General features: G+C 46.8%; 10 protein-coding genes across 10 annotated transcripts; 6 read left to right on the forward strand and 4 right to left on the reverse strand.

The window, feature by feature from the left end:
- The first annotated feature begins 8 nt into the window (after positions 1 to 8).
- Positions 9 to 1,885, forward strand: EJ05DRAFT_157352 (cytochrome p450 monooxygenase). Its single transcript, XM_033739383.1, has 2 exons — positions 9 to 87; positions 144 to 1,885. Exon 2 carries the CDS (start codon positions 285 to 287, stop codon positions 1,806 to 1,808), a length of 1,524 nt encoding a protein of 507 aa, XP_033596314.1. The 5' UTR covers positions 9 to 87; positions 144 to 284; the 3' UTR covers positions 1,809 to 1,885.
- On the reverse strand, positions 1,866 to 3,423 carry EJ05DRAFT_521170 (transferase family protein; the record flags this gene model as incomplete). Its single annotated transcript, XM_033748759.1, has 1 exon — positions 1,866 to 3,423. Exon 1 carries the CDS (start codon positions 3,288 to 3,290, stop codon positions 1,866 to 1,868), a length of 1,425 nt encoding a protein of 474 aa, XP_033596315.1. The 5' UTR covers positions 3,291 to 3,423.
- Positions 3,424 to 4,016: 593 nt separating this feature from the next.
- Positions 4,017 to 5,579, forward strand: EJ05DRAFT_521173 (succinate dehydrogenase/fumarate reductase flavo protein; the record flags this gene model as incomplete). The annotated part of the gene is made up of 7 exons (XM_033748760.1): positions 4,017 to 4,211; positions 4,276 to 4,492; positions 4,540 to 4,761; positions 4,875 to 4,982; positions 5,031 to 5,074; positions 5,115 to 5,388; positions 5,446 to 5,579. The coding sequence occupies 7 exons, from the start codon at positions 4,017 to 4,019 to the stop codon at positions 5,577 to 5,579; spliced, it is 1,194 nt and encodes a 397-aa protein (XP_033596316.1).
- Positions 5,580 to 7,346: 1,767 nt separating this feature from the next.
- On the forward strand, positions 7,347 to 9,004 carry EJ05DRAFT_469498 (FAD binding domain-containing protein; the record flags this gene model as incomplete). Its single annotated transcript, XM_033742915.1, has 1 exon — positions 7,347 to 9,004. Exon 1 carries the CDS (start codon positions 7,484 to 7,486, stop codon positions 9,002 to 9,004), a length of 1,521 nt encoding a protein of 506 aa, XP_033596317.1. The 5' UTR covers positions 7,347 to 7,483.
- Positions 9,005 to 11,709: 2,705 nt separating this feature from the next.
- EJ05DRAFT_504469 (uncharacterized protein) lies at positions 11,710 to 12,645 on the reverse strand (the record flags this gene model as incomplete). Its single annotated transcript, XM_033747572.1, has 2 exons — positions 11,710 to 12,425; positions 12,480 to 12,645. The coding sequence occupies 2 exons, from the start codon at positions 12,643 to 12,645 to the stop codon at positions 11,710 to 11,712; spliced, it is 882 nt and encodes a 293-aa protein (XP_033596318.1).
- Positions 12,646 to 13,807: 1,162 nt separating this feature from the next.
- EJ05DRAFT_157409 (uncharacterized protein) lies at positions 13,808 to 14,415 on the forward strand. The gene has a single exon (XM_033739384.1). The coding sequence runs from the start codon at positions 13,972 to 13,974 to the stop codon at positions 14,323 to 14,325; it is 354 nt and encodes a 117-aa protein (XP_033596319.1). The 5' UTR covers positions 13,808 to 13,971; the 3' UTR covers positions 14,326 to 14,415.
- A 1,782-nt stretch (positions 14,416 to 16,197) lies between these two features.
- Positions 16,198 to 18,515, reverse strand: EJ05DRAFT_489590 (Di-copper centre-containing protein; the record flags this gene model as incomplete). Its single annotated transcript, XM_033745799.1, has 6 exons — positions 16,198 to 16,410; positions 16,464 to 17,675; positions 17,727 to 18,002; positions 18,061 to 18,209; positions 18,259 to 18,384; positions 18,464 to 18,515. The coding sequence occupies 6 exons, from the start codon at positions 18,513 to 18,515 to the stop codon at positions 16,198 to 16,200; spliced, it is 2,028 nt and encodes a 675-aa protein (XP_033596320.1).
- A 512-nt stretch (positions 18,516 to 19,027) lies between these two features.
- EJ05DRAFT_157497 (putative O-methyltransferase) lies at positions 19,028 to 20,333 on the reverse strand. The gene has a single exon (XM_033739385.1). The coding sequence runs from the start codon at positions 20,251 to 20,253 to the stop codon at positions 19,357 to 19,359; it is 897 nt and encodes a 298-aa protein (XP_033596321.1). The 5' UTR covers positions 20,254 to 20,333; the 3' UTR covers positions 19,028 to 19,356.
- Positions 20,334 to 22,187: 1,854 nt separating this feature from the next.
- On the forward strand, positions 22,188 to 24,364 carry EJ05DRAFT_157537 (MFS monosaccharide transporter-like protein). Its single transcript, XM_033739386.1, has 2 exons — positions 22,188 to 22,593; positions 22,644 to 24,364. The coding sequence occupies exons 1-2, from the start codon at positions 22,353 to 22,355 to the stop codon at positions 24,128 to 24,130; spliced, it is 1,728 nt and encodes a 575-aa protein (XP_033596322.1). The 5' UTR covers positions 22,188 to 22,352; the 3' UTR covers positions 24,131 to 24,364.
- A 234-nt stretch (positions 24,365 to 24,598) lies between these two features.
- On the forward strand, positions 24,599 to 26,527 carry EJ05DRAFT_504473 (acetyl-CoA synthetase-like protein; the record flags this gene model as incomplete). Its single annotated transcript, XM_033747573.1, has 4 exons — positions 24,599 to 25,711; positions 25,771 to 26,092; positions 26,143 to 26,216; positions 26,264 to 26,527. 4 exons carry the CDS (start codon positions 24,599 to 24,601, stop codon positions 26,525 to 26,527), a joined length of 1,773 nt encoding a protein of 590 aa, XP_033596323.1.
- Between the last annotated feature and the right edge of the window lie 521 nt (positions 26,528 to 27,048).

Below are 27,048 nucleotides of genomic sequence, written 5' to 3' on the forward strand. Positions count from 1 at the left end.
TAGTGTACAATCTATGGATACACGCACCTCCATGGGTGTTGGTCGCGCGCTAACAAAGACGCAACACGGGGTATTAGGCAAACAATGGTATCCGTTCGACCGTGTTGGCGAAGGACCACGGCTGACTCAAAGATATGACTCAGATCAAGTGGTCGCAGACAATTCCCAACATTAGGCGTGAACAAAATTATGTCTATCCATTAGCTGACTCCGGCTTGATCCCACCATCGACACATCATTGCATCACCTGTGGTGTCCATTATTAGCTATTCTTCAGGATTACTATGTGGCAATACACTCTATCCGGTTTTGTTATCTTCTTCATATTCACAATCTACCGGTTGATTTACGCTTTGTACTTTTCCCCTCTACGCACCATCCCCGGCCCTCTAATCGCCCGAGTCACCTCAAAGCGCGGCAAGATTGATCAGTTTTCTGGCAACGTATCCGTACGAGCTATACTCGATGAGCAGAAATATGGGGAGGTGTACGTTTACAAACCCAATGCTGTCTGCATCAACCATCCGGAAGACATCAAATCTGTGCTCGGTTCTCAAGATTTTTTGAAGACCGGCTTCTTCGACATCTTTAACGACGGTTGTGTTCGAAATGTTGTCTCGATGCGTGATCCTATCCTCTCGAGTCAGCGGAGACGACAGATTGGACCTTATTTCAACTTCTGGCAGCTGGCGAAGATGGAAGATCTCATTCTACGACACGGGTACAAAGCGCTAAAGACCAAATGGGACGGCCTGATGGAGATGAATGCGTCTGGACAGACTGAAGTCAACTATCGTATTGACACCCAGCTTGTTACTTTCGATATCATGTCTGCCGTTGCATTCGGACGAGATTTCGGATCCATTCGAAAAGGCAGCTCCTCTGTTCTGAAGTGGGCCGGTGTCATTATGTCTCTACTCGACTCTTCCTTTGTTCTGGCATTGCTCTCTTTATTGCCATTCTCACTCGTTATGAGGCCTTGGAAAACAATGTACCACGAACTCGCAGTCTACAGTGATGAGTGTATACAAGACCGCAAATCACTGCTTGTTATCAAGGATAACAAGAAGCCCATGGATATGCTTCAAGCTTTTATTGACGCCGAAGATCCTGAGTCCCGAGCAAAGATGACACCACTTGAGGTTCAAGCCGAAAGTATCATGATGATGCTCGCAGGCTCGGAGACAACAAGCAGCGCAATAATGTGGACGTTCCATCTGCTACTGCTTCACCCTTTTATATTAGCCACTGCAGTGCGCGAGATCCGCACCACATTTCCTAGTGCTCGACCATACACCATTACCTTCAAAGATGTGCAGATAAAGCTTCCATACACCGAGGCTTGTATCTATGAGGCATTGCGTCACTCACCTACTACTGCTGGGCTGACGCCTCGGATATCGTATACACGATCCATAACATTGCATAGTGGGCATATCATACCACCAAATACTGAGATATATGTGAATTTACGGTCGCCTAACATGCATGAGACTTTATGGTCGGAACCTCAAAGGTTTAATCCAGATCGATTTCTCGAAACAGACTCAAAGAAGAGTTTATTTACGTTCTCGTACGGACCACGGAATTGTATCGGGAAGAACTTGGCATGGGTCGAGATGCTGACGATCATTGCGAATGTATTGAAAGATTATGACATCTTCCTGCCGGATGGTAATATGTTTGGACCACACAATGTAGACGAAAATGGATTTCCGAGGCTTCTACCGGCCAAATGCTTCATTGCGAGTTTCCCGTCTAACCCAGAGAGAGATTGCAAGATGATTGTACGAAAACATTGCGAGTGAGGACGGTCTCGAAGAAATAGTGCTGTTATTGGTCGAAGGAACGTAGTAGTCTATATCTCAATACACTAATTCGATACATTCACTGAAGTCACTATTCCCTAAAAGCTGCTGCATTACCCACGGACGTAAAGTCAAAAACACATCAATATCGCCGTTTGCTTCTGGTCGGCTCGGCATGATAACGGCGACTGTGTTGCTATACGCCATTGGTGCTATAAATTCTGGCCTACCATTCCCGAAGTCTGTATCGTAATAGCCAAGGCGTGTTTGGTTGCTGAAAGCTTGACAAACCATTGATGCGTACAAAACGTTTGCCCGGTGACCAAGAAGCGTGATTACACGCAATGCTCGTTTCAAAAAGGTCTCTATGCTCGCCTGTGACACCTCTGTCACAGTATTCCGAGAGATGAGTGCCACCTCTGCGATAGGTTGTACCGCTTTAGCGGAGATCGGGAGGCGGAGAAGAGACGTTGGCGCAGTGACGTATAATCCAATCGCACAACTCCCAGAGTATCTCTCTGGGACCTTTAGGCGGTGTCGAAAGTCGCAAGGCACGATTGCTGACAAGGACTCGGGCGGTGAAGACTTAACACTAGGGGGGTAAGAGCTCTGGAAGAAAGCCATTGTGAACAGGGAGACAATCACGTCATTGGAAGACACCTTCGTGCCGAGCGATAAAGTAGCGGCTTCATGCTGTACACCCTCAATGAAGGATCGTTTGACTCGGAAGAGATGGCTCTCTAACACGGCAGCCGAGTCCTGTTTCTTCGAAAATAGAACGAAAACTTCGAGTAAGCAGCGAAGCAAGAGTGACAGCCCTGCTACCATGTATGTCATAAGGTTCCATGGTTCTCTGGCAGGCGGTTGTAGGTCGGCTCGAAGCCTCTCGTACATGAAGCGTCGACTTAGCAACGGTAGGTGGTAGCGTCGCGGGTCATGCGATGGAAGCCGTTTTGAACACTCATTTGCCCAGTCCTGATAAAACTGGTCACAGCCTTTTGCGTCAAATACGCAATGTGCAATGCGAATTCTAATGACAACGCCACTGTTTTCCGCCAGGCGTACAATGAGGACTTCTAAAAGCTTCGAGTACGATGCGATGGTGGTTCCTGATGAGTTGACACGAGGATCCTGGACATTGATGCCATTGGGCCAGGAATCACGATGGAATGAGGCTTCGCGGATCTCACAGAACTTGGTGGAGCTACCAGTTTCCTCAAATGATGGCAAGTTCAGGTCAGATGGGTCAACAATGATGCTTATTGATGTCCCACTGCGCATGGCTCGCCCAACAAGAATTGGAAATCTCCAAAGTGAGGCGTAGAGAGAAGCCTCCAGCCGCAGTCTAGGCATGAAGTCTATGTTTGATGCATCATTATTTGCATAGAAAAAGACATTGGAAATGTAGAGGTGACTTGGAATGATATCCAGAGGTGAAAGCTCATACTTTGCTGGCTCGAGGTAGTTCAAAGTGGAATCCATCCTTGCTTTCGAGTTAAAGAAGCCCAAGCCGTGTGTTTTCCGTACTCAAACTTCCAGTGTCTGGATATAGAAGTACGCAGAGGGATTCATCGGCACCGAACTTAACTTCTGAGTTATGATCATTATTAGTCAATGAAACGGGCTTTGGTAATGAAAAACACTATATACCATCTAGTCTGTGTGTGACAGACAGCCTGCTTCATGAAAAGGACCGACCTTATAGAACAAGTGGTGTCAGCAGCGAGGCTCGCGCGGACTCTACTAGAGACGCGTGTGAATACCAGCGCTAATGCAAGGGTCTCGTATGGATTCGATATAGCCCAGGTGTCTAGCCCTTAGGGCCTCAGGCGGTTCCCCTGCAGTGTAAAGGTCACAGCGTATCACACTCCTGGGTGCGATCGCGTTTACTATACAGCATCGGTCTGCAGCCAGGAGCAAAGCCGTCATTCGGCTGATACGGCTGGAGTATGTTATACAACAAGCATGCGTCTAATATGCAGTCACATCAATTCTTAACAAGGAGCGAGATCCCGAATTCGAAGGACATACCACTTTCACCCAGCAAGGCAGTCGGACCGATGTCTATTCTCCACCAGACGAAAGACTACGCACACCGACGTTGATAAAGAGGTCGACGTTCTTATCATCGGGAGTGGGGCAACAGGCCTTACGGCAGCGTTACGATGTAATAATGAGCGTGGACTAGATACAATGGTCGCATAAAAAATGTCCAAGATTGGAGGGACAACTACATACCCTGGTGGTGAGCTTTGGGTCCCAAACAACCATCCTCGCCAAGCTGCCAGAGTCGTTAATTCTTACGAAAATGCGTTTCAGTATCTGGAAGCCATCATCGATGATGTTGGACCTACATCCTCTTGTACAAGGAAGGAGGCATTCTTAAAGGCAGGACCTACTATGGTTGGAAGCCATCGGGTTCAAATGAAACCTTTCACTTGGCAGTTCAGACTCTTATCCAGACAAGCCAGGAGCCCTTGTCATTGAGCGAGCTATTGAGCCAAAGATATTCGACGAGAAGAAACTGGGTGTCTGGAGGAAACGCCCGAATAGGCCCCCTGGAAGAGCAAGACCGCCTCTCTATACAAGTGAAGGCAGCAAGGCACTTCTCTCCGTGGCAACATGGGGTGGTAATTTCCAACTACTTCGCATAATAGCAAGATGGATCGGGCGAAAGTTGCTCGGTCAGAACCAGTCACTATGGGCTTGAGTCTAATCGCACAGCTGCTAGTCATTAGTATCCGGCGTGTCATTAGTCTAAGAACAGGAATGGCGTTGGTTAGACTTCTCAGGAATTCTAACACCAACACCTCAGACGGTGCAGTGCTAGAGCAGTCTGGTAGAGAGCTGATTATACGCACAAGGAAGAGTGTAATACTTGCTGTAGGTGGCTTTGCGTACAACAAAGACATGCGTGCCACATACCAGCCGTTTTTCCAAGCGTCGAATGAACGTCCGTCCCTAAGAGCGATACAGGTGACGCTATAAGAGCGGGAATGAACATTGGCGGGGCACTCGCACTTATGGATGAAGCTTGGTGGGACCAACAATGATCGATCCAGCCAGCGGCCTACGGGTTTTTCATCTTGTTTGGAAGAGCCAGGCCGCATTTAATCATCGTCGACTCGAGCGTCGAGCGTTTCATGAACGAAGCACAAAGCTATATTTACGCTGGTCACGAGTGATACAGACGGCATAGAGAATGTGGCAACAAGGTGAAAGCTATCCCTGTTTGGATAATCGTCGACTCGCAATTCATAAGAGAAGTACCCCTTAGGACGATTGATGGCAGGTTCGTCCTTAAAGAGGGCTATCGACACGGGTTTTCTTTTTGAAGGGAGGACTATCTTAGAACTAGCACAAATTGTTGGTGTGAACGTCCCAGGACTCAATGCGACCATTCTACGGTTCAACCAGATGGCGCGACATGGGAAAGACCTAGACCATAATCGAGGCGGTAATGCTTATGACCGACAGTTTGGAGATCCGCTCTGCAAGCCAATTCCCAACCTGGGCACGATCGAGAGTGCACCATTTTTTGCGCTCAAGATCTTTCCTGGTGATCTAGGCACGAAAGGCGGTCTGTTAACGAACGGACATGGCCAAGTTCTTAACGAAAATGGCGACAAGATCTAAGGACTTTACGCTGCGGGCAATTCCTCTTCTTCTGTCATTGGTAGGACTTATGCGGGCGTAGCCTCAACTCTCGCACTGGCTATGACATTTGCTTTCCTGGCAGCCGAGCACATGTCTGGCGCTAATCAGGCTTAAGATGTAGAAAGCAGAAGTATGCTGTAGTTCTAGCCATGGAGAGTCTAACGCGACTATTGCCCATGTTGTAAGGCCGTGTAGGTTTGCATGCTCTTTTATATAGTAGATATATATGAGATTGATAAATGTTAATTTTTCTAGTTCATTATCTATGAGTTTACTATCTATAAGAAGTATTTATAAAGTCTCTTTAAGGAGATAGAGAAGGATTTCGAGATACTATGGAAGTTTCTATAAGATGATTTATATAAAAAAATACGTTAGGACTTAGAGATACAAACGTTCTCTCTCTACTCTCTCTTTTCTTGAAAATTCAATTTTTTTATCATAGACTGTAGTAATCAGTTCAGAGCTCAAGAAGTACATCATGATATATAGATTCAATATGAGGTAGAGATATTTCATAAACCTCTATAACGGGTGAGCAATCGTGTGTGAAAACAGAAAGACGCCAAGAGAGTTAGGTTCCACCTACAGGCTGTTCTATCTTCTATATTGTTGAAAATCCTTCTCTATCTTCTTAAAGAAACTTTATAAATACTACTAACGGATAATAAACTTATAGATAATCAACTTAGAGATAATCAACTCATAGATAATAAGCTCATAGATAATCGACTCGTAGATAATCAACTCAAAGACAATCAACTCATAGATAATCAACTTATAAATAATGAAATCATAGAAGGATTAATAATAATCTATTCCATATATATCTACTTCTATATATCCTTATATGTAAGTATAGAGAGCTGCAGATAGAAATTTGGGGAGGGATTTACAGCGTCGGTAGTATATAGCGGCTAAAGACGAAGGCGCACGTAAGTCGGTTTTACATACGAAGTGCTAACTTAAATAAGTAACGATACCATGCAAGAGAGATAAGTACAAAATGAACATGGCGTTCCATAACAACACACCCAAATTCGTACTGGTAACAAAGGAGATGACATCTAGTAAGACAATTTGTGGACCACATACTAGCAGGACACATTGGACACGACCAAATAGGCACTTGTAAGCTGTGCCATACCCCTCTAGCTATTTACAGGTTTTGCCTTGAACTAACTAACTTGACTCAGCTAGCCTCTGCTAACTGATCTATGATGACTGAAGCGCCGGAGCCTTCGGCTATGCAACATGCAAATCACAGTTTCACATCGCATTGTGGTCACTGCAGTACCATACAGCTTCTGAGTGCTACATCATCCCTGTGAAATGGATCTCTACTAACTTCATACCGAATCACTGCTCGATGAAATGATATAAAGTCACGGATCCAACTCGCCTGCACGGTGGTGGGTCCATTGACATCCGCCCGTACTTAGCGAAGGCAGCTTCCGTCTGCCCAAGCAGCAAGCTTTGGGCATAAGTAGTGCGCGTTCGACAGATATCATGCCAGGTGAGCACTTAAGTAAACCACTCATGATAAGAAGACACTAAAATATCTCTACCATAGGGAACTTCTGCCATATCATGGGGGTAAGACCTATACAAGCATTTCAACGCGGAGCCGCCCGCCGGAACGGGCCGGGGGGGGGGGGGGGGCAGTTGGTAATCTTCCGGGTCCCTTGCCACTTACTATTAGCCTTACAAGTAGATACCTGGTTCGTGCGTCAATTAGACCATAGGCTAGCGTCTTTTCGCATCTAACTTTTCCTTGAATGGGAAGTGCATACTGCGCATAGATACTGGCTGGATAGATACGTTTCCTTTACACCAGAGTCTTGTACATCCTTTAAATACGTACGTGATCAGAATGCTATTGTATCTAGAACACCTTCCACAGCCGATCATCTTTAAAGAACTATTGTGCCTTAGACAGTCAGACTTCGGGCTACTCTTGTTGAGCTGTACAAGTACGTGGTTAATATTGGACCTCTACGTGAATAGCATCCAACAGCATGAGCCTTTTAGAGACTCATCAGAAGTACTTCAGAGCTTCGAAAGAACACGACGAAGCAGTCAAAAACATAGCCGATTGCATCCGCCAGTTTTACGAACAAGAAACTCCATTTCGTATCTATCATGGGGTAACAAACAGTACGCGCAACTCAACACGGCGAGCGGACCAAGTCATTGATATTAGCTGCCTCAATAATGTCCTCGAAGTCTGCCCGGAGACCCGAGAGGTACTCGTCGAGCCCAACGTCTCTATGGATTATCTTTTAAGAGAAACTCTGAAGCATGGTCTGCTCCCCGCAGTTGTCCCCGAATTCCCTGGGATCACTGTCGGTGGAGCATTCTCGGGAACTGCTGGGGAGAGCAGCTCGTTCCGACACGGCCTTTTCCAGGATACAGTGGAATGGATCGAGATTATTCTTGGCAATGGCAGCAAGCTGTATGCAGGACGCAACTTCAATTCGGATCTCTACCGCGGGGCCCGTTCGTCGTTCGGAACGCTAGGTGTTCTGACACAGCTCTGTGTGAAATTGATACCAGCCAAAACGCATGTGCTGCTCGAGTATCACAAAGTCAAAAGCTTCAAAGACGCGACTAATGTGATTGACTTCCATGAGGACCAACCAGACACTGATTACCTAGACGGTATTATGTTTGCGGACAATGCTGGCGTTATATGTGTTGGGAAACTCGAAGACATGCCACTAAACAATTGTCGATGGCCCGAGAGACGTTTTACGGGCCCCTGGGATCCATGGTTCTACATGAACGCGAAGACCGTTATCGAGTCTAGAAGTAAAGAAGAACGCAAAGAGTACATTCCCATTAAGGATTATCTCTTCCGTTACGATCGAGCCGCCTTCTGGATGAGTAAATACACATTCAACTACTTCTTCGTGCCCAACATCAGTTTCACCCGCTGGCTGTTCAACACGTACACCAAGACGCAAACCATGTATCACGCTCTCCACGCCAGTGGTTTGTCTAATAAATACATCATCCAGGACATCATGATACCTTACTCTGCTGCCAACGAGTTTTTTAGCTATTTGGGTACGAATTTCGAACACTATCCCGTATGGCTATGTCCATTAGGCCACCGTAATGGGGAGAAAGCCAGAAGCGATAGCGTGACCCAGGAATGTATTTCCAATGCCTCTGATACAGCGCAAAAATCGAGCTTCAGCCCTTCTGAGGTTTGCAATGACAAGATGCTTAACTTCGGCGTCTGGGGCCCTGCCCAAAGTGGCAATTTTGCAGACTTTGTCGCTTGGAACCGGGCCTTGGAGGCCAAAGTAGAAGAGCTCCAAGGCCGAAAGTGGCTGTATGGGCATACGTTCTATACCGAGAAGGAGTTCTGGAGTATTTATGATCGCAAGCAACTTGACATGCTGCGAGCGAAGTATCACGCCTCCTACTTACCAACTCTTTACGACAAGGTCAAGGGGCATGGCACCGTTACATCGACGTGGTTCTCGCAGCTATGGAATATTCGACCATTGCCAGGGCTATACGGCTGGTGACAATGCATTGGAGCTGGAGATTATCTGCTACCTGGTAGTCAACGTAGAATTAATGTCCCAGCGTAAGATATGGTGCACATCTAAAGTAGACGTCCTCTCTTAACGGTTTCACGGGCTATAAGAATGAAATTGATCGTGTCGAAGCGTAGTTCATCCTTATCTTATTATTATGTGAATGCTCTCCAAGGATGTGTTTGCTTACGTTCACGCTACCTTTAATAAAAACACTCCGATTACTAACGCCCAATCAGTTCTTAGAAGATCTGTCTAGAAGTTAAGAATAACATTCTGTCTGGCTACATTGTTTGTCTTATTTTTCTTGTCTTGGAATATATGCATATAATGCGTCTTCACCATGTGGGATTTGGTCTTGACCTTACTTCAATGAGCTTGATACTTCGTCTCGCGATATCAAAGGAAAATGACGTCCATTGACCTAGCTGTCAGCATTCTCTCCTTTATCAATACTATAGATTACGGGTGGTAGCTTCGTGCCGTTCAAATGCAATAATGATGCCAGACCCTACCAAACCATTAAGCCTCTCCGACTAAGAGCATGCTTATATCCGCTACACCTGTCATTTTCCAGTCCATGCTTTATTCCTAAGTGTCTAGAAAACATATACTCTCCGTTAATGACATAGCTGGTACATAAGTTGACCTTTTTGACCTTTTAAATGATTCCGTCGGCTCTTGTTATAACAGCTCGCTATATTTTGAAAGTGGCTGGGCCAGTATTGCGTGTCTTTCCTGGCGATAGTACTACTTATATGAGGCGTACCATGCATATGCCTAACATCATCTATCATACCGCCCTACTTGATATTGCACCCCTCCCTTATAATGATATATTCGCTGTTGCCATTACTAAGACCAGCTCCGGAATCCTGCGCGGTAGGACGCGGTCAAGCAGCTGATAATATCCACCAAGAAGCGTGGCTACGACTATGTAAGGTGGCTGCCAGACATCTCAAGCGATACGCGCTTTCGCACTTCGGCATGCTAGTACCGCGTGTCCTAGGATCAGATTCCGTTCAATATTCTAGTCACTATGGATTCACAGACTAGCCATAAGGAGTCGTGCAGATGCTTTGAACGGCACCCCATGTATCTTGAACGCGGCCAAAACATGCTCCTCCAGAAGATATTTTATCTCTTGTACTCGAGTTCTACTGCACGATATCTACATCTTAAAACTCTGCAAAATTCCTTCAAGAACAGATATCGTGTACGGTTGCTATGCTCCGCATCTCACCACTTTGATGAAGTGCGGAGGGATGAATTTGGCATGATTGTCCTCTGCAGTAACGGCTTGCACTATGTATACGGATATGCGCAACTTGGAAGTTGTAGCATCAATAGAGCTGTGAGCGCTGGGCCTATATCTATACAGACTCACTGTCATCGAGGCTGCGATGGAAGACAGTTGTAAGATGGTTATGAATATAAATATCCCGCGGCAGCATCGCGTGACCTTGATAACGAATTTATATATAGGAAGAACCTCTAAAAGAAGAACCATCATAGGGCATAGTCGACCCGAATAGATAGTACTATGTAGTCACTAACAAAAAGGATGGCCATAGGCACAGGACATGACGCTTGCCTTGCGCCATTCGCCTTAAACTAATATGTTCAGTCATAGAGATAGATCATTGACGAGACAACAGTACTTACAGATAAAATTGGACCTGGGGTTGTTTTTCAACCATAGTCTTGGGAAACGTGGAGGGGCGAGGTGGCTGCCCAAGAAAGATCATTGCTCTATGAACAAGTTTTCAAGGTTTCTATACACCATCTGGTCACACTAGGTAAATCAAGTATAGAATCGAGAGAGCTCGAGATGACGAATACGCGTCATGCGCTTTGCTGGTCGAGAGTGCCGCCAGTGCCTTCGAAATTACCATCAAAGGCAACAACACCGCGACATATCGAGGAACTTCACAACAACTTATACCCCTGAGAACGTGTAACTATCATTCAGCCACCGATAAAACCACTAATCTAGTTGGTTTTAGACGCAGACGAACTCCGTTAGTCTCTCGTTGCCGGCTCTGACACACAATGAACCAAGGTATGGGCAATCACAACCATTATCCTGTATTACTCTAACAACACTAAAGCCAGTAGAGAGAATCAATGCTGTGTTCAGCGCCTGCTGTGTTTGCGAGGCTGTTGCTGAAGCTAATACATGATTCGTCGCTGGAAATCGGCCAGAGTCCGCACTCGAGTTCTTACCAAGCAGATGCTATAGGGTCCGCATACTCCGCGCCTGGATCCTAGTCTCACAAGACATAGACTTCTCCAGTACCATATCAGAGGCCCAAAGCTCTAGAATACATATGAGTCTTTGTAACAAAGGTATAGCCATGGCGTGCGAACCCTGCTGGACAGAGTAGTTGAAATTCTAATGGGGGAGTCTAGCCTAAATCACTCCTTTGATGGGCCTGGCTTCCTAGCCTTCGGTCTTCATGTCTATCTTTATTGTATAGCTGAAGAATAGACATATCTTGGTTTTCTACACTTCCTCTTGATCGGAGTCACGACAATGTTCTGAGTAGTGTTAGTGCTATCATCCTGTGAATGAATAAAAGAGCATGACAACGTTCTAATGATCTTCAGACGGGGAGATGATCTTGTGAACGTCGACCTCTCATAAAATCATGGAAGCAGATGATGCATTGATTGACTATGCCAATTGTCCCTCACACGTGTTTGAATTTCGAATACAGCCACAAGACCGTGGCTACGCTACCTGTTGCCAGAAGCATGTTCAAGCCGACAAGGATATTTCTTGCACGGCCAAAGCTCTTCATTACGTTTTGGAACTCCTTCGTATCATTGACCCGTGGAAATGGAATCTTCTCCCCTTTTTCATTCAACGGCAACGGCTTGCCTAGAAACTTGCATAGCGGCTCCCAACCCTCTTTCACATTCATCTCCAGAAAGCGCTCCGGGGTGTCCTTCACAATATCATATACAGCCTCCTTATGCTCTCGATATGATGCCGCGCCGCGCTCCGGATTGAAGTCAAGAAACTTGCGCATATCGCCATGCAGGGCAATCTTCTCATTCAGCGTCTGAGTTGGTAGATCTGGTAAGAAAAACTGGTAAATTCGCGCCCATAGCGATGTGCCTGGTAGCATCATTCTTGTCAACGGTACTAATGTGTTCTGCACACTCGCGTACCATTGTTCCGGACTATCGCGCGTTGTGAGGATGATCTTGGCGTCGGGATATGCGGCGGCAAGTTCAGGCATGAAGAATATGGTGGGCGTATCTGTCGTCGCCATGCAATGACCTAGCAATTGGTCCCAGTCGGCACGTGTGTAGGGTTTACCTGTAGCCTCGTATTTGGCAGCTAGCGCTTCACACCACATGGCGGCTTCGGAGGTGTTTTGATCGCGCATGATGTTCCGCACTGGAAGATGTCAGTTCGGATCATTGATAGAGTGAGTAGTGGTAAATAGCATACTATGATATGTGTCTTTGTAACCCAAGATCTCCAAGGCTTCGCGCAGGCTCGAGGTGCCCGTTCTGCTTGCGCCGAAGCCAAGCACCTGCAATGGCACTTGACGAGTGCATTCTCGTCTGTTCTCTCCTCTTGATGGTGCAATTGCTTTGAGAATGATACTCGCCATGTCGGATGTTGATAAGCAGTGTATGAGAAGGTGAGAAGGTGAGAAAGTACAGTTCTGAGGACGGCGACATCTTGACCGAACGGATGGGGCTGGGAGCTCAGCGCATTTAATTCGGGCCGATCAATGGAAGTAGTCGCACGGCCAACATACGGGGTTGCAGATCACCATTACGGCGAGACTCGAGTGATGGCGCCGGGCTTATTGTTGTTATCAGTGGAAAAGGGCGAGTTGTTGGGTTAGAATGAAAGCCACGATTTTCAGCCGAGGTCGTGATGACGCAGATGGAGACCGAGGGCTGTAGCAAAAGCGCGCCGACATGAGCAATGTGTACCTAGTAGCTGAAGAATTATGGTAATGGAAATTATACAGTAGAGTTGAGATGGTTGTTAGTCAATAAGTTGTCTCTTTAATTAAACCTGGTATGAATCATGCGAGGTCATGCTGCAGGCAGACACTAGGCCACTTTGAGATCCATTGACCGTACACTTTAGGTGATTACCATTCCGGCCGTCAGGTTTGCCAAAGAAAGCAGTGGCCAGTGAGTCCGGTCTGTAGTGTATAGATCTATATGGATAGGTATTAACAAACAACACATCCGGGGTAAGCTCTAGGGTGACAGACGAGCGATCAGCGGCCTCATGCAATCGAGCAGTCCTCCGTAAATCTTAGCACGTGTCGCGTGCGTAACACACCCCCCTTTATAAGAGATAACATTTTCTTTACTAAACTATAGAATTAGGACTCTAGAAAGCTTTCTAATCATATTTAAGTATAGTTCTATATAGACTATTATATAATATATATAAACGATAAGAGAAAAAGAGTAGATAAATAATTTTTGAAAAAAATCTTTAAATAATAGATATCTTAGATAGAGAAAAGAGAACGAGACTAAAATAGATGTTTATTTAACTTATTTATTTATTCTTTTTTTTCTATATTTCTTATATAGTAGAGAGTAAGATACTATATAGAAGTATATTTAGATATTATTAAAAAGCTTCCTAGAGTTCTAATTCTAGAGTTATTAAAGATGATATAAGATCTTTAGAAAATTAAAAATGTTTATTTTACGCGCAACTCTTAGCGCTAAGAGTTGCGCTGAAAAAGTCACGGACGAATTACCGTGCCAAGCGTCAACCTTTTCCTCATTGGATTCCATTGTTTTGCTGCCTATACTATAGTACCTACATGTGCTCTGGGGCTATATACTAGTGTACATCACTAATTATGCTTATCATTATTATTATTATCATCATCATTATCATCATCATTTATGGACGCTGCTTTCTTGTTCAACCGTAAGCTTAGGTGGTGGTGCCAGTGATGCCACTTCGGACACAGCTCCGCTCGGCGTTGTCTTACATATTTCTATTTCATGTACTTACTTGCGTGTCGAGTGGCAAAATACCAACTCATGACTTTGATAATATAACCAACAAACTTGGTGTTACACAGGTGAAGTCGAAGCCAACGAGAGTGCAGAGTAAGCCAGTGAAGGGTAAGCCAACGAAAATGAAGGGTAAGCCGCCTCGCCTTTCTTCGCATAAAGCCCGTTCGTCTACCCTTCAACATTCTTTCCTCAATCCACAATCTTCCAAGCAATCCAAGTCTGCTTCCCATCAACTGAATCTTCGAACCAAGCCTTTAACTCCGTTCCTTCGAACTAGCGCACCCTAAAACGTCCCTCGCTTTGTCCAGGTCTCCGCGTCTACTGCACAGCTTCGTCTCGCGCCCAAACCCCCACAAAATATTCACTCTACGAGCCCTAGGTTTCGCCTGATCAAGGAACAATCTTTATTCTGTTCGCGACACCTAACATGACGGCATCCGTCCCTTCCGCTGCCGTCCTGATGAACAATGCTCCTGGTTACCCTCCACCAAACACTGATCCACTCCCAAGCGATTTTCCGCCTATGTTTTAGCAGATACTTGAGTCCACTTCTTGATCATCCGCAACAGCCGAATTCCGACTCTGCCAGAGACAGGACAGCTCCATCCATACACGCATTGTGCCTTCCACTACAGAGTGGCTTTAGGCGACCTCCACAGATACTCTAAGATAAATTCTCCGTCTAGGCCCTGAATTATAACGCGCTCTCAATCTCCTGCTCAATCATCCGCTGCACTATGGCTTGGCTATCACTTCGAAGGTTGGGTAGATTCTTTGGCTTTCTGGAAAGTGCTGAATTGAAAAATTGGAAAGCGGCGTCCTGAGACGAGTCGGTATCAGAACCACGACTTTAACGACTGTTATCAATAATCTGGCGTTAAAATAGCGTTTCGTTGACTCAACGCGAGGACAACACTTTTTACCTTACCGTCCTTTATAGGCAAGGTTCTTGTCCTCACCTCAAAAGTTTCTGAAGTCCAACGGGAATGGTTCGTCACTTCATTTACAAAAGTTCTTCTGGCCTTTACCAAAACTTCTTTGTCTAGATAATTTCCCACTCTCTTCGTGCGTCTCACATAAGCAGGTGCACACGCGTGACTCATCGCGCACAAGATCCAGCCTGTCTGAACACGACTGGTCTCCATTACAAGTGTCTACAGCACAATTTGAATATACCATTCTTAGTCTGTTCCGCAACCCAGTCTGACATCCCAGCAGCCGCATTCACACTCGCTTCCGCTTTCTCCACCGGCGAACTTGAGCAATGGCTGCGCTATTCTTCGTTAGCACCCCCACGGTACATACCGCGCGAAGCTAGACTGAAGATTAACCAGCCACGCAAAGTCCTACTTATTGCCAGCGATGACGATGTGTAACCACCGCAGATTGCAGGTTGCGCGATGTAGACGCGCAAAGGCCATAATACGCATGCGGCTACGCATGGAACCGTGGTACGAATATACCATTCTTAATCACAGTGTTGACTGGACTCGAATCAATCACTTCGATCTCATCACATAAGACTTCCCTTCCCTACCCTCAACTCTCTTACCGATTATTGGGACTTGTCCAATCTTGCTGTGGCCCCAGAACTTCAACGGCGTGGAACAGGTAAACTGTTGATGGAGTGGGGTATGCAGAGAGCGACTGAGGAAGGAGTGGTGTATGTGCTGGAAAATAGTCCGCAAAGAAAGCGCTAGTATGGGAAAACCAGGCTGGAAAGTGTGTCAGAGAGCATTATGTACTGGCATAGAGGGATGTGGCATGATTTTTAGATCCGAAGCTAGAAGATTGACGACATCTATATAATAAATAATTATAGTGTAAGAGTAAAGAGTAACCTTAAGCTAAAGTTTCGCATACGTGATGTGTTAGATAGAGCGTGCGAAGATCAACACTCGGTACTGCCTGAGCGTTTCACATTGCATTCGACCTGATATACTTACTCTAAGAAAATAATTGGCATGTCGTTCAAGCAAACATCACCATAACGAGTGAGCACCTAGCACATAGTAGCCAGAGAATCTTGCACTTTGCTCCTCTCCATTATCCATGAGACCTCATAAATACAGGAATGAATGGTGTGGAGAACTTTGTTATGTAGTCTAAATTTAAGAGAGGAGTCAAGCATCACAAATCATGTCGAAATACTGGCAAGATTACGTATCAGCAGAGAACACTCCATCTGGCCCGGCATATCCGGTATCATTTCCCCTTCCTGCGTCTCCTGCCAGGTTAGTAGTGGCTTCGGCCCACACCTTTACTTCTGGCGAGTACACCGGTTGGCCATCATCGTCGGGCAGGGTCACTTCGTTAGACGTGATCGCAACTATAAGACCATCGACACGGGATCGGTCGATTACAGTGCCGTCCTATCATGTATCAGTCCAGTTCTTCTTCGCACCTTCGTATGGACAAAACTCACTAGAGTAGCTCTCCAATGCATATTCCTCTTGAGATAGTCGACTACGGTTGTCGGTCCTAAATCTGGGATGAGCTGTGCAAGGTATCGTTCTGCCAGGGCAACTGTAAGTGGGATCTGGCCCGTGACGTGAACATTATCATCTTGATCTTGCTGGCATTTCTCACAGCCTGTCGTCTCAGTCTGTCCGAAGGGCGAGAACATGCCAACGTGGTTCGGCGATAACGGCCACAGGATGACATTGTCTTCCTGTACGGGTCCCAAGAAGATATGAACCTGGTATCTTCCACGTAAAGAGTGCTTCAAGGCCTTTATGTTAACTAGCCATTCCAGGTACTTGTTGTCAGGCGCCAAGTCTCGCAAGAAAGGCATCTCGGGTTTGAGCGATTGCGCAAGCAACTCTTGTGTTGGAGGAAGAGATGGTACGACTGTGAATGCTGTTGCAGTGTTCACAGTCTCTTGACTGGCCATGGCTTTGTGCATCATAGCTGGTGCAAGGAGGTCCTGGCCCGCCGTCTCAACTCTGCGCTTGCTGAGTTGAATATTTCTGGACAAAGGTTGATAATAAGCATCGACCTTCGCAGTCAGCTTTGCTTTCGCCTCTTTGGACACCGGGTACGAGAGACCCAAGGTTTCTGGGTATGCATAGCCAAAGCGTTCCGTCCTCTTCACCATAGTGGAGTCGAACCAGCCCGTTGGAGAATCTTCAAACTTGAAGGGGTACAATTTTGTGGAAGCGTCTTCAGTGGAACCTCGTGGGAGCATTGCAGTTCCGTCTCCGCCTTTTCTCTTCGTAACCCAAGCATCAGGAGAACCGTCATCATGCAAGCCTTGCCAGATGGCGAAGAGTCGATCAATGTTGCAGTGATGGAGCCAGAATATTGGATCGAATGCAGCTGTGGCAGGACTTCCCATGTGACCGCCTCCACCGACGGCATTGTGAACAGTGTTGTGAATACCTTCTAAGCTTCCCCATGTCTCAATGCCATTGAGCGGAGCTCTGTCAGGGTTGCCGCCATCCTCCGAGTTGAACCACCTATTATTGCTCATGGTATCATACCGGCCATATGACTTCAGTATATACGCTACCCGCTCAGAAAGATTTTTCGCAGCGTTGATGGACCTTCGGATATTTGTTTTGTCTGCAGTCTGAGGGTTCCTGATCAGGTCCCACAGCTCGTTCTGCTGCGGATATCTCTCAGTTATCTCCGTCTCCTAGAGGGATTCAGTATGAGATTCGGTTCTGTTGGAACAGACACGACATACCGATATGTCATTGGGCCTGTTTCGTGGAAACTTGTAATTAAAAAGCGGGTTAACGGCATTTTCCTTCAAATCAGAAGCTGTGGAATTTGGATTAGGAACAATTGGTGTATACTCTTCCTGGTTCGCCAATGAAGGAAATAGGTCTGTTCTGTCGGGTCGAGCCCAATCCCAGTATGGAAGACGCAGGTTCTTGGCAATCAAAAGGTATTCGCCCTTCTCTGGATTTGTGTCAGGGATTCCAATAGCAACGTCTTGGACGTGCCTGTGAAGAGCCGACTGTGGGAACAGCATAAGCAACAGAAACTGCTGAAGCCACGCACGTGAGAGAACTCACCTCGAAGAGGGCGAGATAAGGACGGTGCCATGTCAAGAAGATGATCGAGGTATGGGTGCAAAAGCCTCTTAGTGCACCCTTGGATACGTCCAACTCTTCCTTTGTTGCTGTTCTGGGCCATGGAGTCCGGTAAGGCACGCCATGAATTCCTATGGCCATTAAGCTCTAAAAAATCTAACCACTTCTACATTGACTGACCGGCCAACTGAAAGTAGGACAGTGGATCGTCCTTGTCAACTCTCTTGAGTTTCTCAAGACCCTCGAGGAAGAGGTACAGCTCCTTATCAGACAGGTCTCGTAACTCCTTGCGGACTGGAGCCGGACCTATACACCTATCAGCGACAGAACTCAACTATAATCCGAGGTATACTATAGACGGCGAGTAAGGATAATAGAAACATACTTCCTGGCTCGAGTCGGACGCCATTGGCAAGGAGATTCGCCCATTTGGTCATCTTGAGTCCTCTCGAAGGTTTGTTCCGGGCAATATGAAAGTAGATGGATGGTCAACGGAGAGACAAGGGACTATATACCAGACCGCTTGTTGGAAAAGTCGATATCAGGGCTGAGAATTGTACCCGATCTAGACTGCCTCACAGGGTGCGCTGTGGCTTGCTGTATGTTGACAGAAATCCCCATGCCGGTATAAGGTTGGTGGATAGATGCCTGGCGAGAATAAAAAGCCTCTAGTTGGATCCTGAGAACAGATAATTAATGCTGTGGAATGTTGATACGAACCAACAGGGCGACCAGGTTGCTGTCGAATTATCACACCCAGTCACATTCGTTTGGTGTCAGAGCTGAGCATAAGCATCGATGCATGTCGACTAAGCTGTCAGCCACATGTGTTGTCGAATAGGAACGGGCTAAGAGTCTCGACCATTCCAAAAGGCCGTAGTCGTTGTACTTATGCAGGCATAGTAATAGTAAGTGCTTATAATGCTCTGCTACAAATGCAGTGAAAGTGTAGTATCGAAGATAATCGTGAATTGATCAACGACGGATGCGCGACGCGACCTTTATCATGCACTCGAGAGTCACGTGATATACCAGATCAAGAAAACGATGTTCTCCGGTAATAATAAGCACGCTGAATGGGCGCAGGTTTTTCAAAACCTGATAATAATCTGAATCTGGTTATTTGCTTTCATAATGGCCTTCTCCGACCGACCAACTTGGACTACCGGGATACTCCAGCGCGAATTGATTGCAGATGTGGTGCTGTTTGTCTCAGATTGGCATACACTCGAACTGAGTATCGACGCCATATAAGAAGGGCTGCCGCTGAGTTGTACACTATGATCGAACACATACCATGAAAAGTCGCGGAAATCGTAGCAAGACCGAGCCATCCTTATTGAGTGGATACGCCGCCTTGATGCTTTCGAGATAATTTTGCAGGAACGTTTTCTGCATGTCTTTCTCTAGTGGCTGTAGGTAGGGCCTCAGCCCACTCTGTTTGAACCAAGAAACTATAGCCTCGTGCCCATCAAGGCGATGCTGGTAATAAGTGTGCCAGATATCAATGTTCCGACAAAGAGGCTGCATGCGATCATATAGAGTGTTGGGTCGCGGAAAGATTGAACGACCCGGACTTTTCTGGGATAGAAGTCCTGCCCAAGGTCCTGCGGACGCCGTTTCGGCCATGAGGACATGACTAGGTTCGGTCACGTTGTCCGGAACCTGCATCGCGAACACACCACCACTTGGCTGGCTCTTCACCCACTTCTCAATGATAGGAAGAATCAGCTCGGCGGGCAGCCACTGCAAAGTAGCATTCGTGAAGAGTAGATCTGCTGCCTCATTTCCCTGCGGCGGTTCCCATATCGCCAGGTCGGCGAGTTCAAAATCTGCAGCTGGTAAGACTTCCCGAGCTTTGCGTAGCATGTCTGGTGACGAATCAATTCCGCGGATGCGAGTACTTCTCGACGAAGGGTATCGAGAAGCAAGAACTGCAGTCGAGTTGGCGGGTCCACAGCCAAGATCAATAATGTTCTTAGGATTCTGCAGTGGAATTGCAGCTACAAGGTCCCTTGACGGACGCGTTCTTTCGTCAGCGAAGCGTAAATACTGGGATGCATCCCAGTCAGCAGTCTGTCCTACTGAAATTGCTCGTGAGCCCTTCGCGGATGATGCCCTGAACGAGCTGCCCACGTGGCCATGGACCTTGCATGGAATTCTGAACGCGTTCATTGCGAGTTGGGATGCAATTGCAGTAGTAGTGACCGGAAGGACGGCAAGTCAAAGGGAAGAATTAGGAATCTGTAGAGGTAGGTACGAGAATGTCCCAAGTGTCTAGTGTATTTTAATGTACCATACTAAAATTGCTGTTGGATCCCTATTATGTCATCCCCATGAATCAGATGTTATTCAGCACTAGGCTTATATATAGAGGGAATAGCTAGGTAGATAGATACGTTGGTTGATCAACTTTACCTACGTTAAATCTACTGAAGTTTCTACATTATTATCTTAGAAGAAGAGAAAGATAAGAAAAAGAGGTAAATAAAAGACAGACGAGTAGGAAAACGGCGAAGATTACTTTGGCTAAACTGGTTCTATATAATCATCTAGGCAACCCCATAGGCTACGAATATACACGTGCCTTAAGCTTATTCTATATTGCTTAGTAAGATGGATTAGGCTGCATGGTAGAATGAACTATTGATGCGATACATTACATATAATACATGGCACAGCTTGAGTAGCCCTTGGTACGTAATTAATTGCCCGCTCTTTAACACTTGCACCTAGTAATAACCTGATACGCGAACGTGAGTGGAGAAGAACCTAATGCAGTCGAAACCTGGGGCTGATTATTAAGGAACCACTGCCAGTGGACTTCTTCTGCACTCTTAGCTCTCTACTAAAGCCATTCACCTTGACTGAAATACTATATCTAAATACAAAGGACTACCATCGTTGATGGTGCAACATGAGCGGTGCTCGCTTCCTGTACACTTTCACTTCTAATTTCACGGCAGCGCATTAGCCCGCACTGGCAACCTCGCAAGCCACCACCTAATGTCGATGTGAGCAAGGGCTCCAAGACCTTTGCCACGAATGCCGACATATATCTACATATTTGCACCATATATCAACTGAACAGAAGCAATCGAATGTCGTTAATGATGTCCAAGTGCGCAAGAAGGCGCAGACGTTATCGATTACGGCCCGCTACTGTCCATGTAGGTACATAATACGATTATTCAAGTTTGATTAAACGCTTTCCAGTCTCGCCCTCCTATTATTATCATGCTACCTACACATGTTGCATTCCAACCCGGGCAAGTCTCGCCCAAGACAGCCGCTTCAAAGCTCGCTCATCCGCCTCATGTGCCAACACTAGCTTTACGCCGCAGGTCGAAGTGGGTCTCGCGCACGTCTCGCGACTGGCACGCCGGATGGATCATGCAGGGAGTCAACGTCTGACGTAATGAAGACGCTGACGCTCCACGCAACAGATGCTCTTTGCGAAACTCCATAGCGTTGGTGCTCACTTTGCCAGGTCCCTATTCTCCTATTGTTAGAAGACTGTTGAACATATTGCTGTGCCTTCCTTATCCGCCGACACTCCGCACGGGAGTACTTGAAGGCTTCAAAACACCTACACCCAACGCTACCGACCCAAGTTTGCATTCTCCACTTACGCAAAATTTTCCTCGCATCACGGATCACGTTGTGGAACATCTCGCCGTCTCCATTTTTCCTGCCGTTGATATCACGAGCACTTGAGCCATGGAACTAAGATGGACCCCTTGAAATTTTCGTTGAACCTTGAGGCCGTAACGGTCACGCAAAGCCCACAATTGTTATCGTCTTCGGTGGGTCGATGAACTATTTCACTCGCATGGTAGGGATTGAACCACACCCTCCGATATTCCTGTACCTGGCTCCCAGTGGATCGCGTGGGTATCAACACGATCTCAAAACCGAGTAAAACCCGACTTTGCAAAAGATGGAATTGATACACGGCATGCAGTTACTTCTTTATCGTTGACGGTAGCGGAGTAAGTACCCCAACGCACTTTCTGTCTCCAGCGGAGCCCCGTGGTTGTTGCAGGTGATAACCTGCTCGAGCTTCTCTTTAAGTTGAACATGGGCTAATGATCCACTTCGAGCAGTGGACGCAACTATAAAATTGCTTCTCCTCACTTCTGACTTCCAAGTTCTATTCCTGTTTCTTTTCTGTACTGTCGTTTCTAATTCCTGCCCCAACCATAATAAACATAGTCACTTCTGACATCAGAGCCTCAATCTGCCTCGAACCTTGCGTTCTCAACTTTCTCGGTATGAGGTTCCTACATAGAAGACCAAGTAGCGTACCGACGAGCGGCAAGTCGACCCCAAAGACGACTAATGCAACGAACACTCCGTACAATAGATCGACCGAAGAACTCCCAGCTACAGACTCGAGTACCTCTGAGAAGCAAAGCATCGACGAGGGTTCTGTATCATGGTTTGCAGTATTCATGGGCTTGGTGGCTTCACTAGGTGGCTTCATGTTTGGCTACGAGAGTGGTCAAATCTCAGGTACATTGCGGGTTATGCCTTTTTGGGACCGGAAGGCTAACGATCTTCAGGCTTTCTCCAAGAGTCTGACTTCAGACAACGCTTTGCAGAACACGGAAGAGATTTCAGCAATGCCCGCTCTGGTACTATCGTTGCTCTACTCTGCATTGGGACGCTTCTAGGATGTTTGATATCTGCTCCGCTCGCTGATCGTATTGGACGTCGTTATACAATATCCAGTGCTGCTTTGTTTTACATCATTGGGGTCATTATCGAGATCACGTCGTCTACGAAGTGGTATCAGTTCGCCATTGGACGTCTCGTGGCTGGTCTAGGTATCGGTGCACTGAGTGTCACCGTGCCCATGTATCAATCCGAAAGTGTGCCAAAGAAGATTCGAGGGACTATCGTTACCTCATACCAGCTCCTCATCACCATTGGTATTTGGACAGCGTACATGGTCAACTACGGAACGTCAAAGGACTACGTCAACTCCGCTCAATGGCGCATTCCCAATGGTCTCTCAGCTTTGTGGGCCCTCATCCTCGGTGGTCTCATCCTTCTTTTTCCGGAGTCTCCTCGATATGCATACCGTATGGGTCATGAGGAACAAGCGCGCAAGACCATGGGCCGTCTCGCAAATGTTGATCCGCACGGCCCACACATCAACCGCGAAATTGCTGAGATCGAGGAAAAACTTGCTGCAGAACGCGCTGGTGGTGACCATGGAATGATGGAAGTGTTCACTGGCCCTCGAATGATGTATCGCACTCTTTTGGGTATGATCTTACAGGCTGGACAACAACTCACTGGGGGCAACTACTTCTTTTATTACGTCATCACGATTTTCACTGCGACAGGACTGTCAAATCCCTACGTCACCTCAATCATTATCGGCTCCGTTAACGTCGGAGCTACCATTCTGGCTATCATCTTCGGTGACCGTATTGGTCGTCGAAAGGCTCTTATGGGCGGAGCTGCCTGGATGTTCGTATGCTTCGTAATATACGCTTTCGTTGGTCATTTTATGCTTAAAGAGGGTCATGGCAATACCAGCACTGCCGGTTCTCTACTCATCGTCTTTACATGTCTCTTCATCGCTGCTTTTGCAACAACTTGGGGTCCACTCGTGTGGAGCGTGGTTGGTGAATTGTACCCCGCTCGCTATCGCGCATGGGGTATTGCTCTTGCAACATCAGCAAACTGGGGCATGAACTTCCTCATCTCGTTCTTCAGTCCCTTCATTACTGGCAAGATTGATTACTATTACGGACTTGTTTTCGGTGTTTGCTGTCTTGCACTGTTCTTCATTGTTTACTTTTTCATGATCGAGTCTCTCGGCCGGTCCCTCGAGGAGATCGATACCATGTACGTGTTGCATGTCGATCCACGGAAAAGCGCTTCATGGACTGGAGACGATCTTGGCCGTGATGGACCGATTGCCGGAACTGATCAGATGTTTTTGACAAGTGGCGGACGGAACATCAAGAAGGTTACTGAAGGTGGTGACGCAGTGAGGGCTCAGAGTGTTCATCTTGAGGGTTCGTCGAGCACTTAGCCGCAGAATATTGGATGATTGCCCCGAAAACACGTTTTAGCATGGTATCATATCGGATAGGACGTGATATCCCCGTCACTGTGTTTCAGCACATGTGCGGGGATCATACCGCTGCATAAGCAGCTCGGGGGTTTCTCAATAATCACTTTCGAATACTCATGTATATTTGAACCCAAATGCTCGCCATCTATTGATTCTTGCAAGTCATGATAGGCATCAGTATCCTCTTTCTACGTTTGAGCGGACGAAAAGGCCGTTGTAGCCGGTAACCAGGGTCTAGAAATGTAGGGGTTTCAAAACGCCATATCTGTTGTACCATGGCTTACCCCTCTTCTTCTAGGTAACACAGGTTACTGTTTCAATGTTTGTCCTCCCGCATTCACAGTTTGAGCTCGTTATTCATCGCCACCGCAAAAATCCTACAGAGTCACAGGTTCCTTCTAGATTAAAAGCAATAAAACTTTCGCCATGACTGAAAGTAGCCCACACGTCGTTACTTCAGCCATAACGTCCTATGGCGGTATTTCCATGCTCACCCAAATCGAGCAAGGTCTTACAAAGAATCCTCATTCTCTAGCTGTCATATCACAACATCAACTTTCAGGGCATCTGTCTGATATTACCAGTCCTTGTACGGACGAACCAGTGAACAACGGCTGCTTGGCCTGGACATACACTCAGCTCTTCGAAGCAGCCCTAAGACTGGCACTCGGCTTACGCATTCGGAGCATCCCAACTAACTCGGCTATTGTTACATTTATCCCTAACAGAGTTGAGTGGGCTCTCTTCCTTTGGGCGTCGACCATACATAAGCTGAACTTTGGATCTTTGGATCATACTGCACTCCAATCTGGCCGCCAACAAGAGCTCAGGGGCTACCTGACAGTACTTCGGCCTACAGTCGCTGTTGTTGTCAGACCTGAAGATTATGGGCAGATATATCGTGCTTGTGATGCTTGCGGGGTGGAGCAGCCATTGGTGGTCGTCCTTGCGCCCACACAACCAGTATCAGATGAGGCGTCTCGCCCATGGGTATGTATTAGTGAACTAGCAGCGTTTATATCTCCGTCAGACCAAGAAGATAGATCCATAATTCTTAGAACCGCAAGACGATATGACCCTGAACGCACCGCTGTCACTCTATTCACAAGCGGCACAACCTCTGGCCGGCCAAAAGGATGTCTGCGCCATGTGCAAGGATCCACATTCGTAACAGACGCTATATCCGACTCATTCAGATTAGCAGAAGACGCATGTCGATTCCTGCACATGGGCGTGAACTATCGCGTATCAACGGTCGCGCTGAGTCTATCGACCTGGAAATGTGGCGGGGCGACGGTGATATCTGGCGATGAATTCACCGCGGAGAGCGCGTTGCGTGCTATCGAGCGCTATGCCATCACGCACATGTTCTGCGCACCGTCTTTGTTCCATGCGCTTGAGGATCATCCCGCTTTTCCGAGAACCAACTTGACGCCGTTGAGGTATGTGCTCTTGGGAGGTGAGATCATTTCGAAAGAACGGTTCATGCACGCGGCAAAGGTTTTTCCAGGAGCGAAGATCGCGATTGGCCATGGGATGGTATGTTGCAGTTTCGTTTTCAAGATGTCATCAGAATTACTAATCATATTACTTCGTAGACTGAATGCAGTGGCACGTTCGTATGGCCTTTCTTCGACTCTGCGATTGAGGATATTCCGTTCAGGGATGGTATTGCGCCTGTCGGCTACGTTTTGCCCGGCCAAGCCATACGGATCTGGGATCTAGCCAATGACCGTCTTGCCCAAGCTGATGAAACTGGCGAGCTACAGATTTGCTCTCCCGCATTGATCAAGGACTATGTCGGTGTGGAAACCGTGGGTACGTTCATTGATGATCCCACTGGTCGTTGGTTCAAAACAGGGGATATCGCAGTCATGAACGAAGTCGGATTGGTGTGGATCCTAGGCCGTCTCAACGACAGTATAATAAGTCCTACGCTTTGATAGATGCAATATCATTAACACTACTAGGAATCAAACGAGGAGGTTGTTCCATCACACCAGCCGCTATCGAAGCATGTATTGAAGAGTATGTCGGCACTTCTGTAAGTTCTCGGCGGGGGTGTCCTTCACAAAACTCTTACCTCCATAGGCTTGTGTCTTCGGCATGGAACACGCGACTCTAGGAGAGGATGTCTACGCAGTAGTCGAGCAGCTCCATGGTAAAACCAGAAAAAATATAGCAGAGCATGTTCTTGTTAATCTGGGCAAGGACTACGCTCTCGGCAGGATCTTTATCTTGGAAGAGCTAGGTCTCGACGTCTTTCCGACGAATGCAACGGGGAAGAAGATGAAGGGTGTTCTAAAGTCTGATGTGATGAGATACTTGGCTAGCAAACTGCCGAGAATGGCTTGATTAATGTCAATTCGTGATCTCTAAAATATGTTAGAAGCTATATAATAAGGACTGTCATTATATAGTGTGATTTGAGGACTGATGTTGGGAAAACATCATGATAGTACTAGGAGTCATTGAGTCCAAATTGCTCATATCAACGTTCATGAAGTTTGCGTACCTTAAGACCAGTATGGAGGAATTTCTCGGATTAGACTTTTACAAGGACTGACATTGTAAGAGATCCTCCGTTCGACGTTTCCATCTACAAGATAAGACGCTCTCAGTAGAGCCAGAACACTTAATCGCTCCGTAACCTTCCAAATACGAATGCCGGAGGCGATTGCACGAACTGTGAGCCAAGACGAGGAATAACAATTCTGCGTTTTCAGTCCTTGGTCCCACGAAAGGTAGGCCTACTCTATACAGCGGAGGAGACGCAGCGGAGAGGCAGATTAGATACCACTCAATGTATACAATGTTATCTCGGGAAGATTCGACAGAGGTCATCTCGTGAAATCTGCAGGAGAGCCTAGAAGGCA

Source organism: Pseudovirgaria hyperparasitica (genome assembly GCF_010093815.1).
Source record: "Pseudovirgaria hyperparasitica strain CBS 121739 unplaced genomic scaffold EJ05scaffold_18, whole genome shotgun sequence".
In the NCBI taxonomy this organism is placed as follows: domain Eukaryota; kingdom Fungi; phylum Ascomycota; class Dothideomycetes; order Acrospermales; family Acrospermaceae; genus Pseudovirgaria; species Pseudovirgaria hyperparasitica.

Bases quoted from the DNA above. Each gene is read 5' to 3' on its own strand.
- EJ05DRAFT_157352 (XM_033739383.1), top strand. From the start codon at position 285: ATGTGGCAATACACTCTATCCGGTTTTGTTATCTTCTTCATATTCACA.
- EJ05DRAFT_157409 (XM_033739384.1), top strand. From the start codon at position 13,972: ATGCCACTTCGGACACAGCTCCGCTCGGCGTTGTCTTACATATTTCTA.
- EJ05DRAFT_157497 (XM_033739385.1), bottom strand. From the start codon at position 20,253: ATGAACGCGTTCAGAATTCCATGCAAGGTCCATGGCCACGTGGGCAGC.
- EJ05DRAFT_157537 (XM_033739386.1), top strand. From the start codon at position 22,353: ATGAGGTTCCTACATAGAAGACCAAGTAGCGTACCGACGAGCGGCAAG. The intron at 22,594-22,643 runs GTACATTGCGGG...AACGATCTTCAG, and splicing joins CGAGAGTGGTCAAATCTCAG to GCTTTCTCCAAGAGTCTGAC.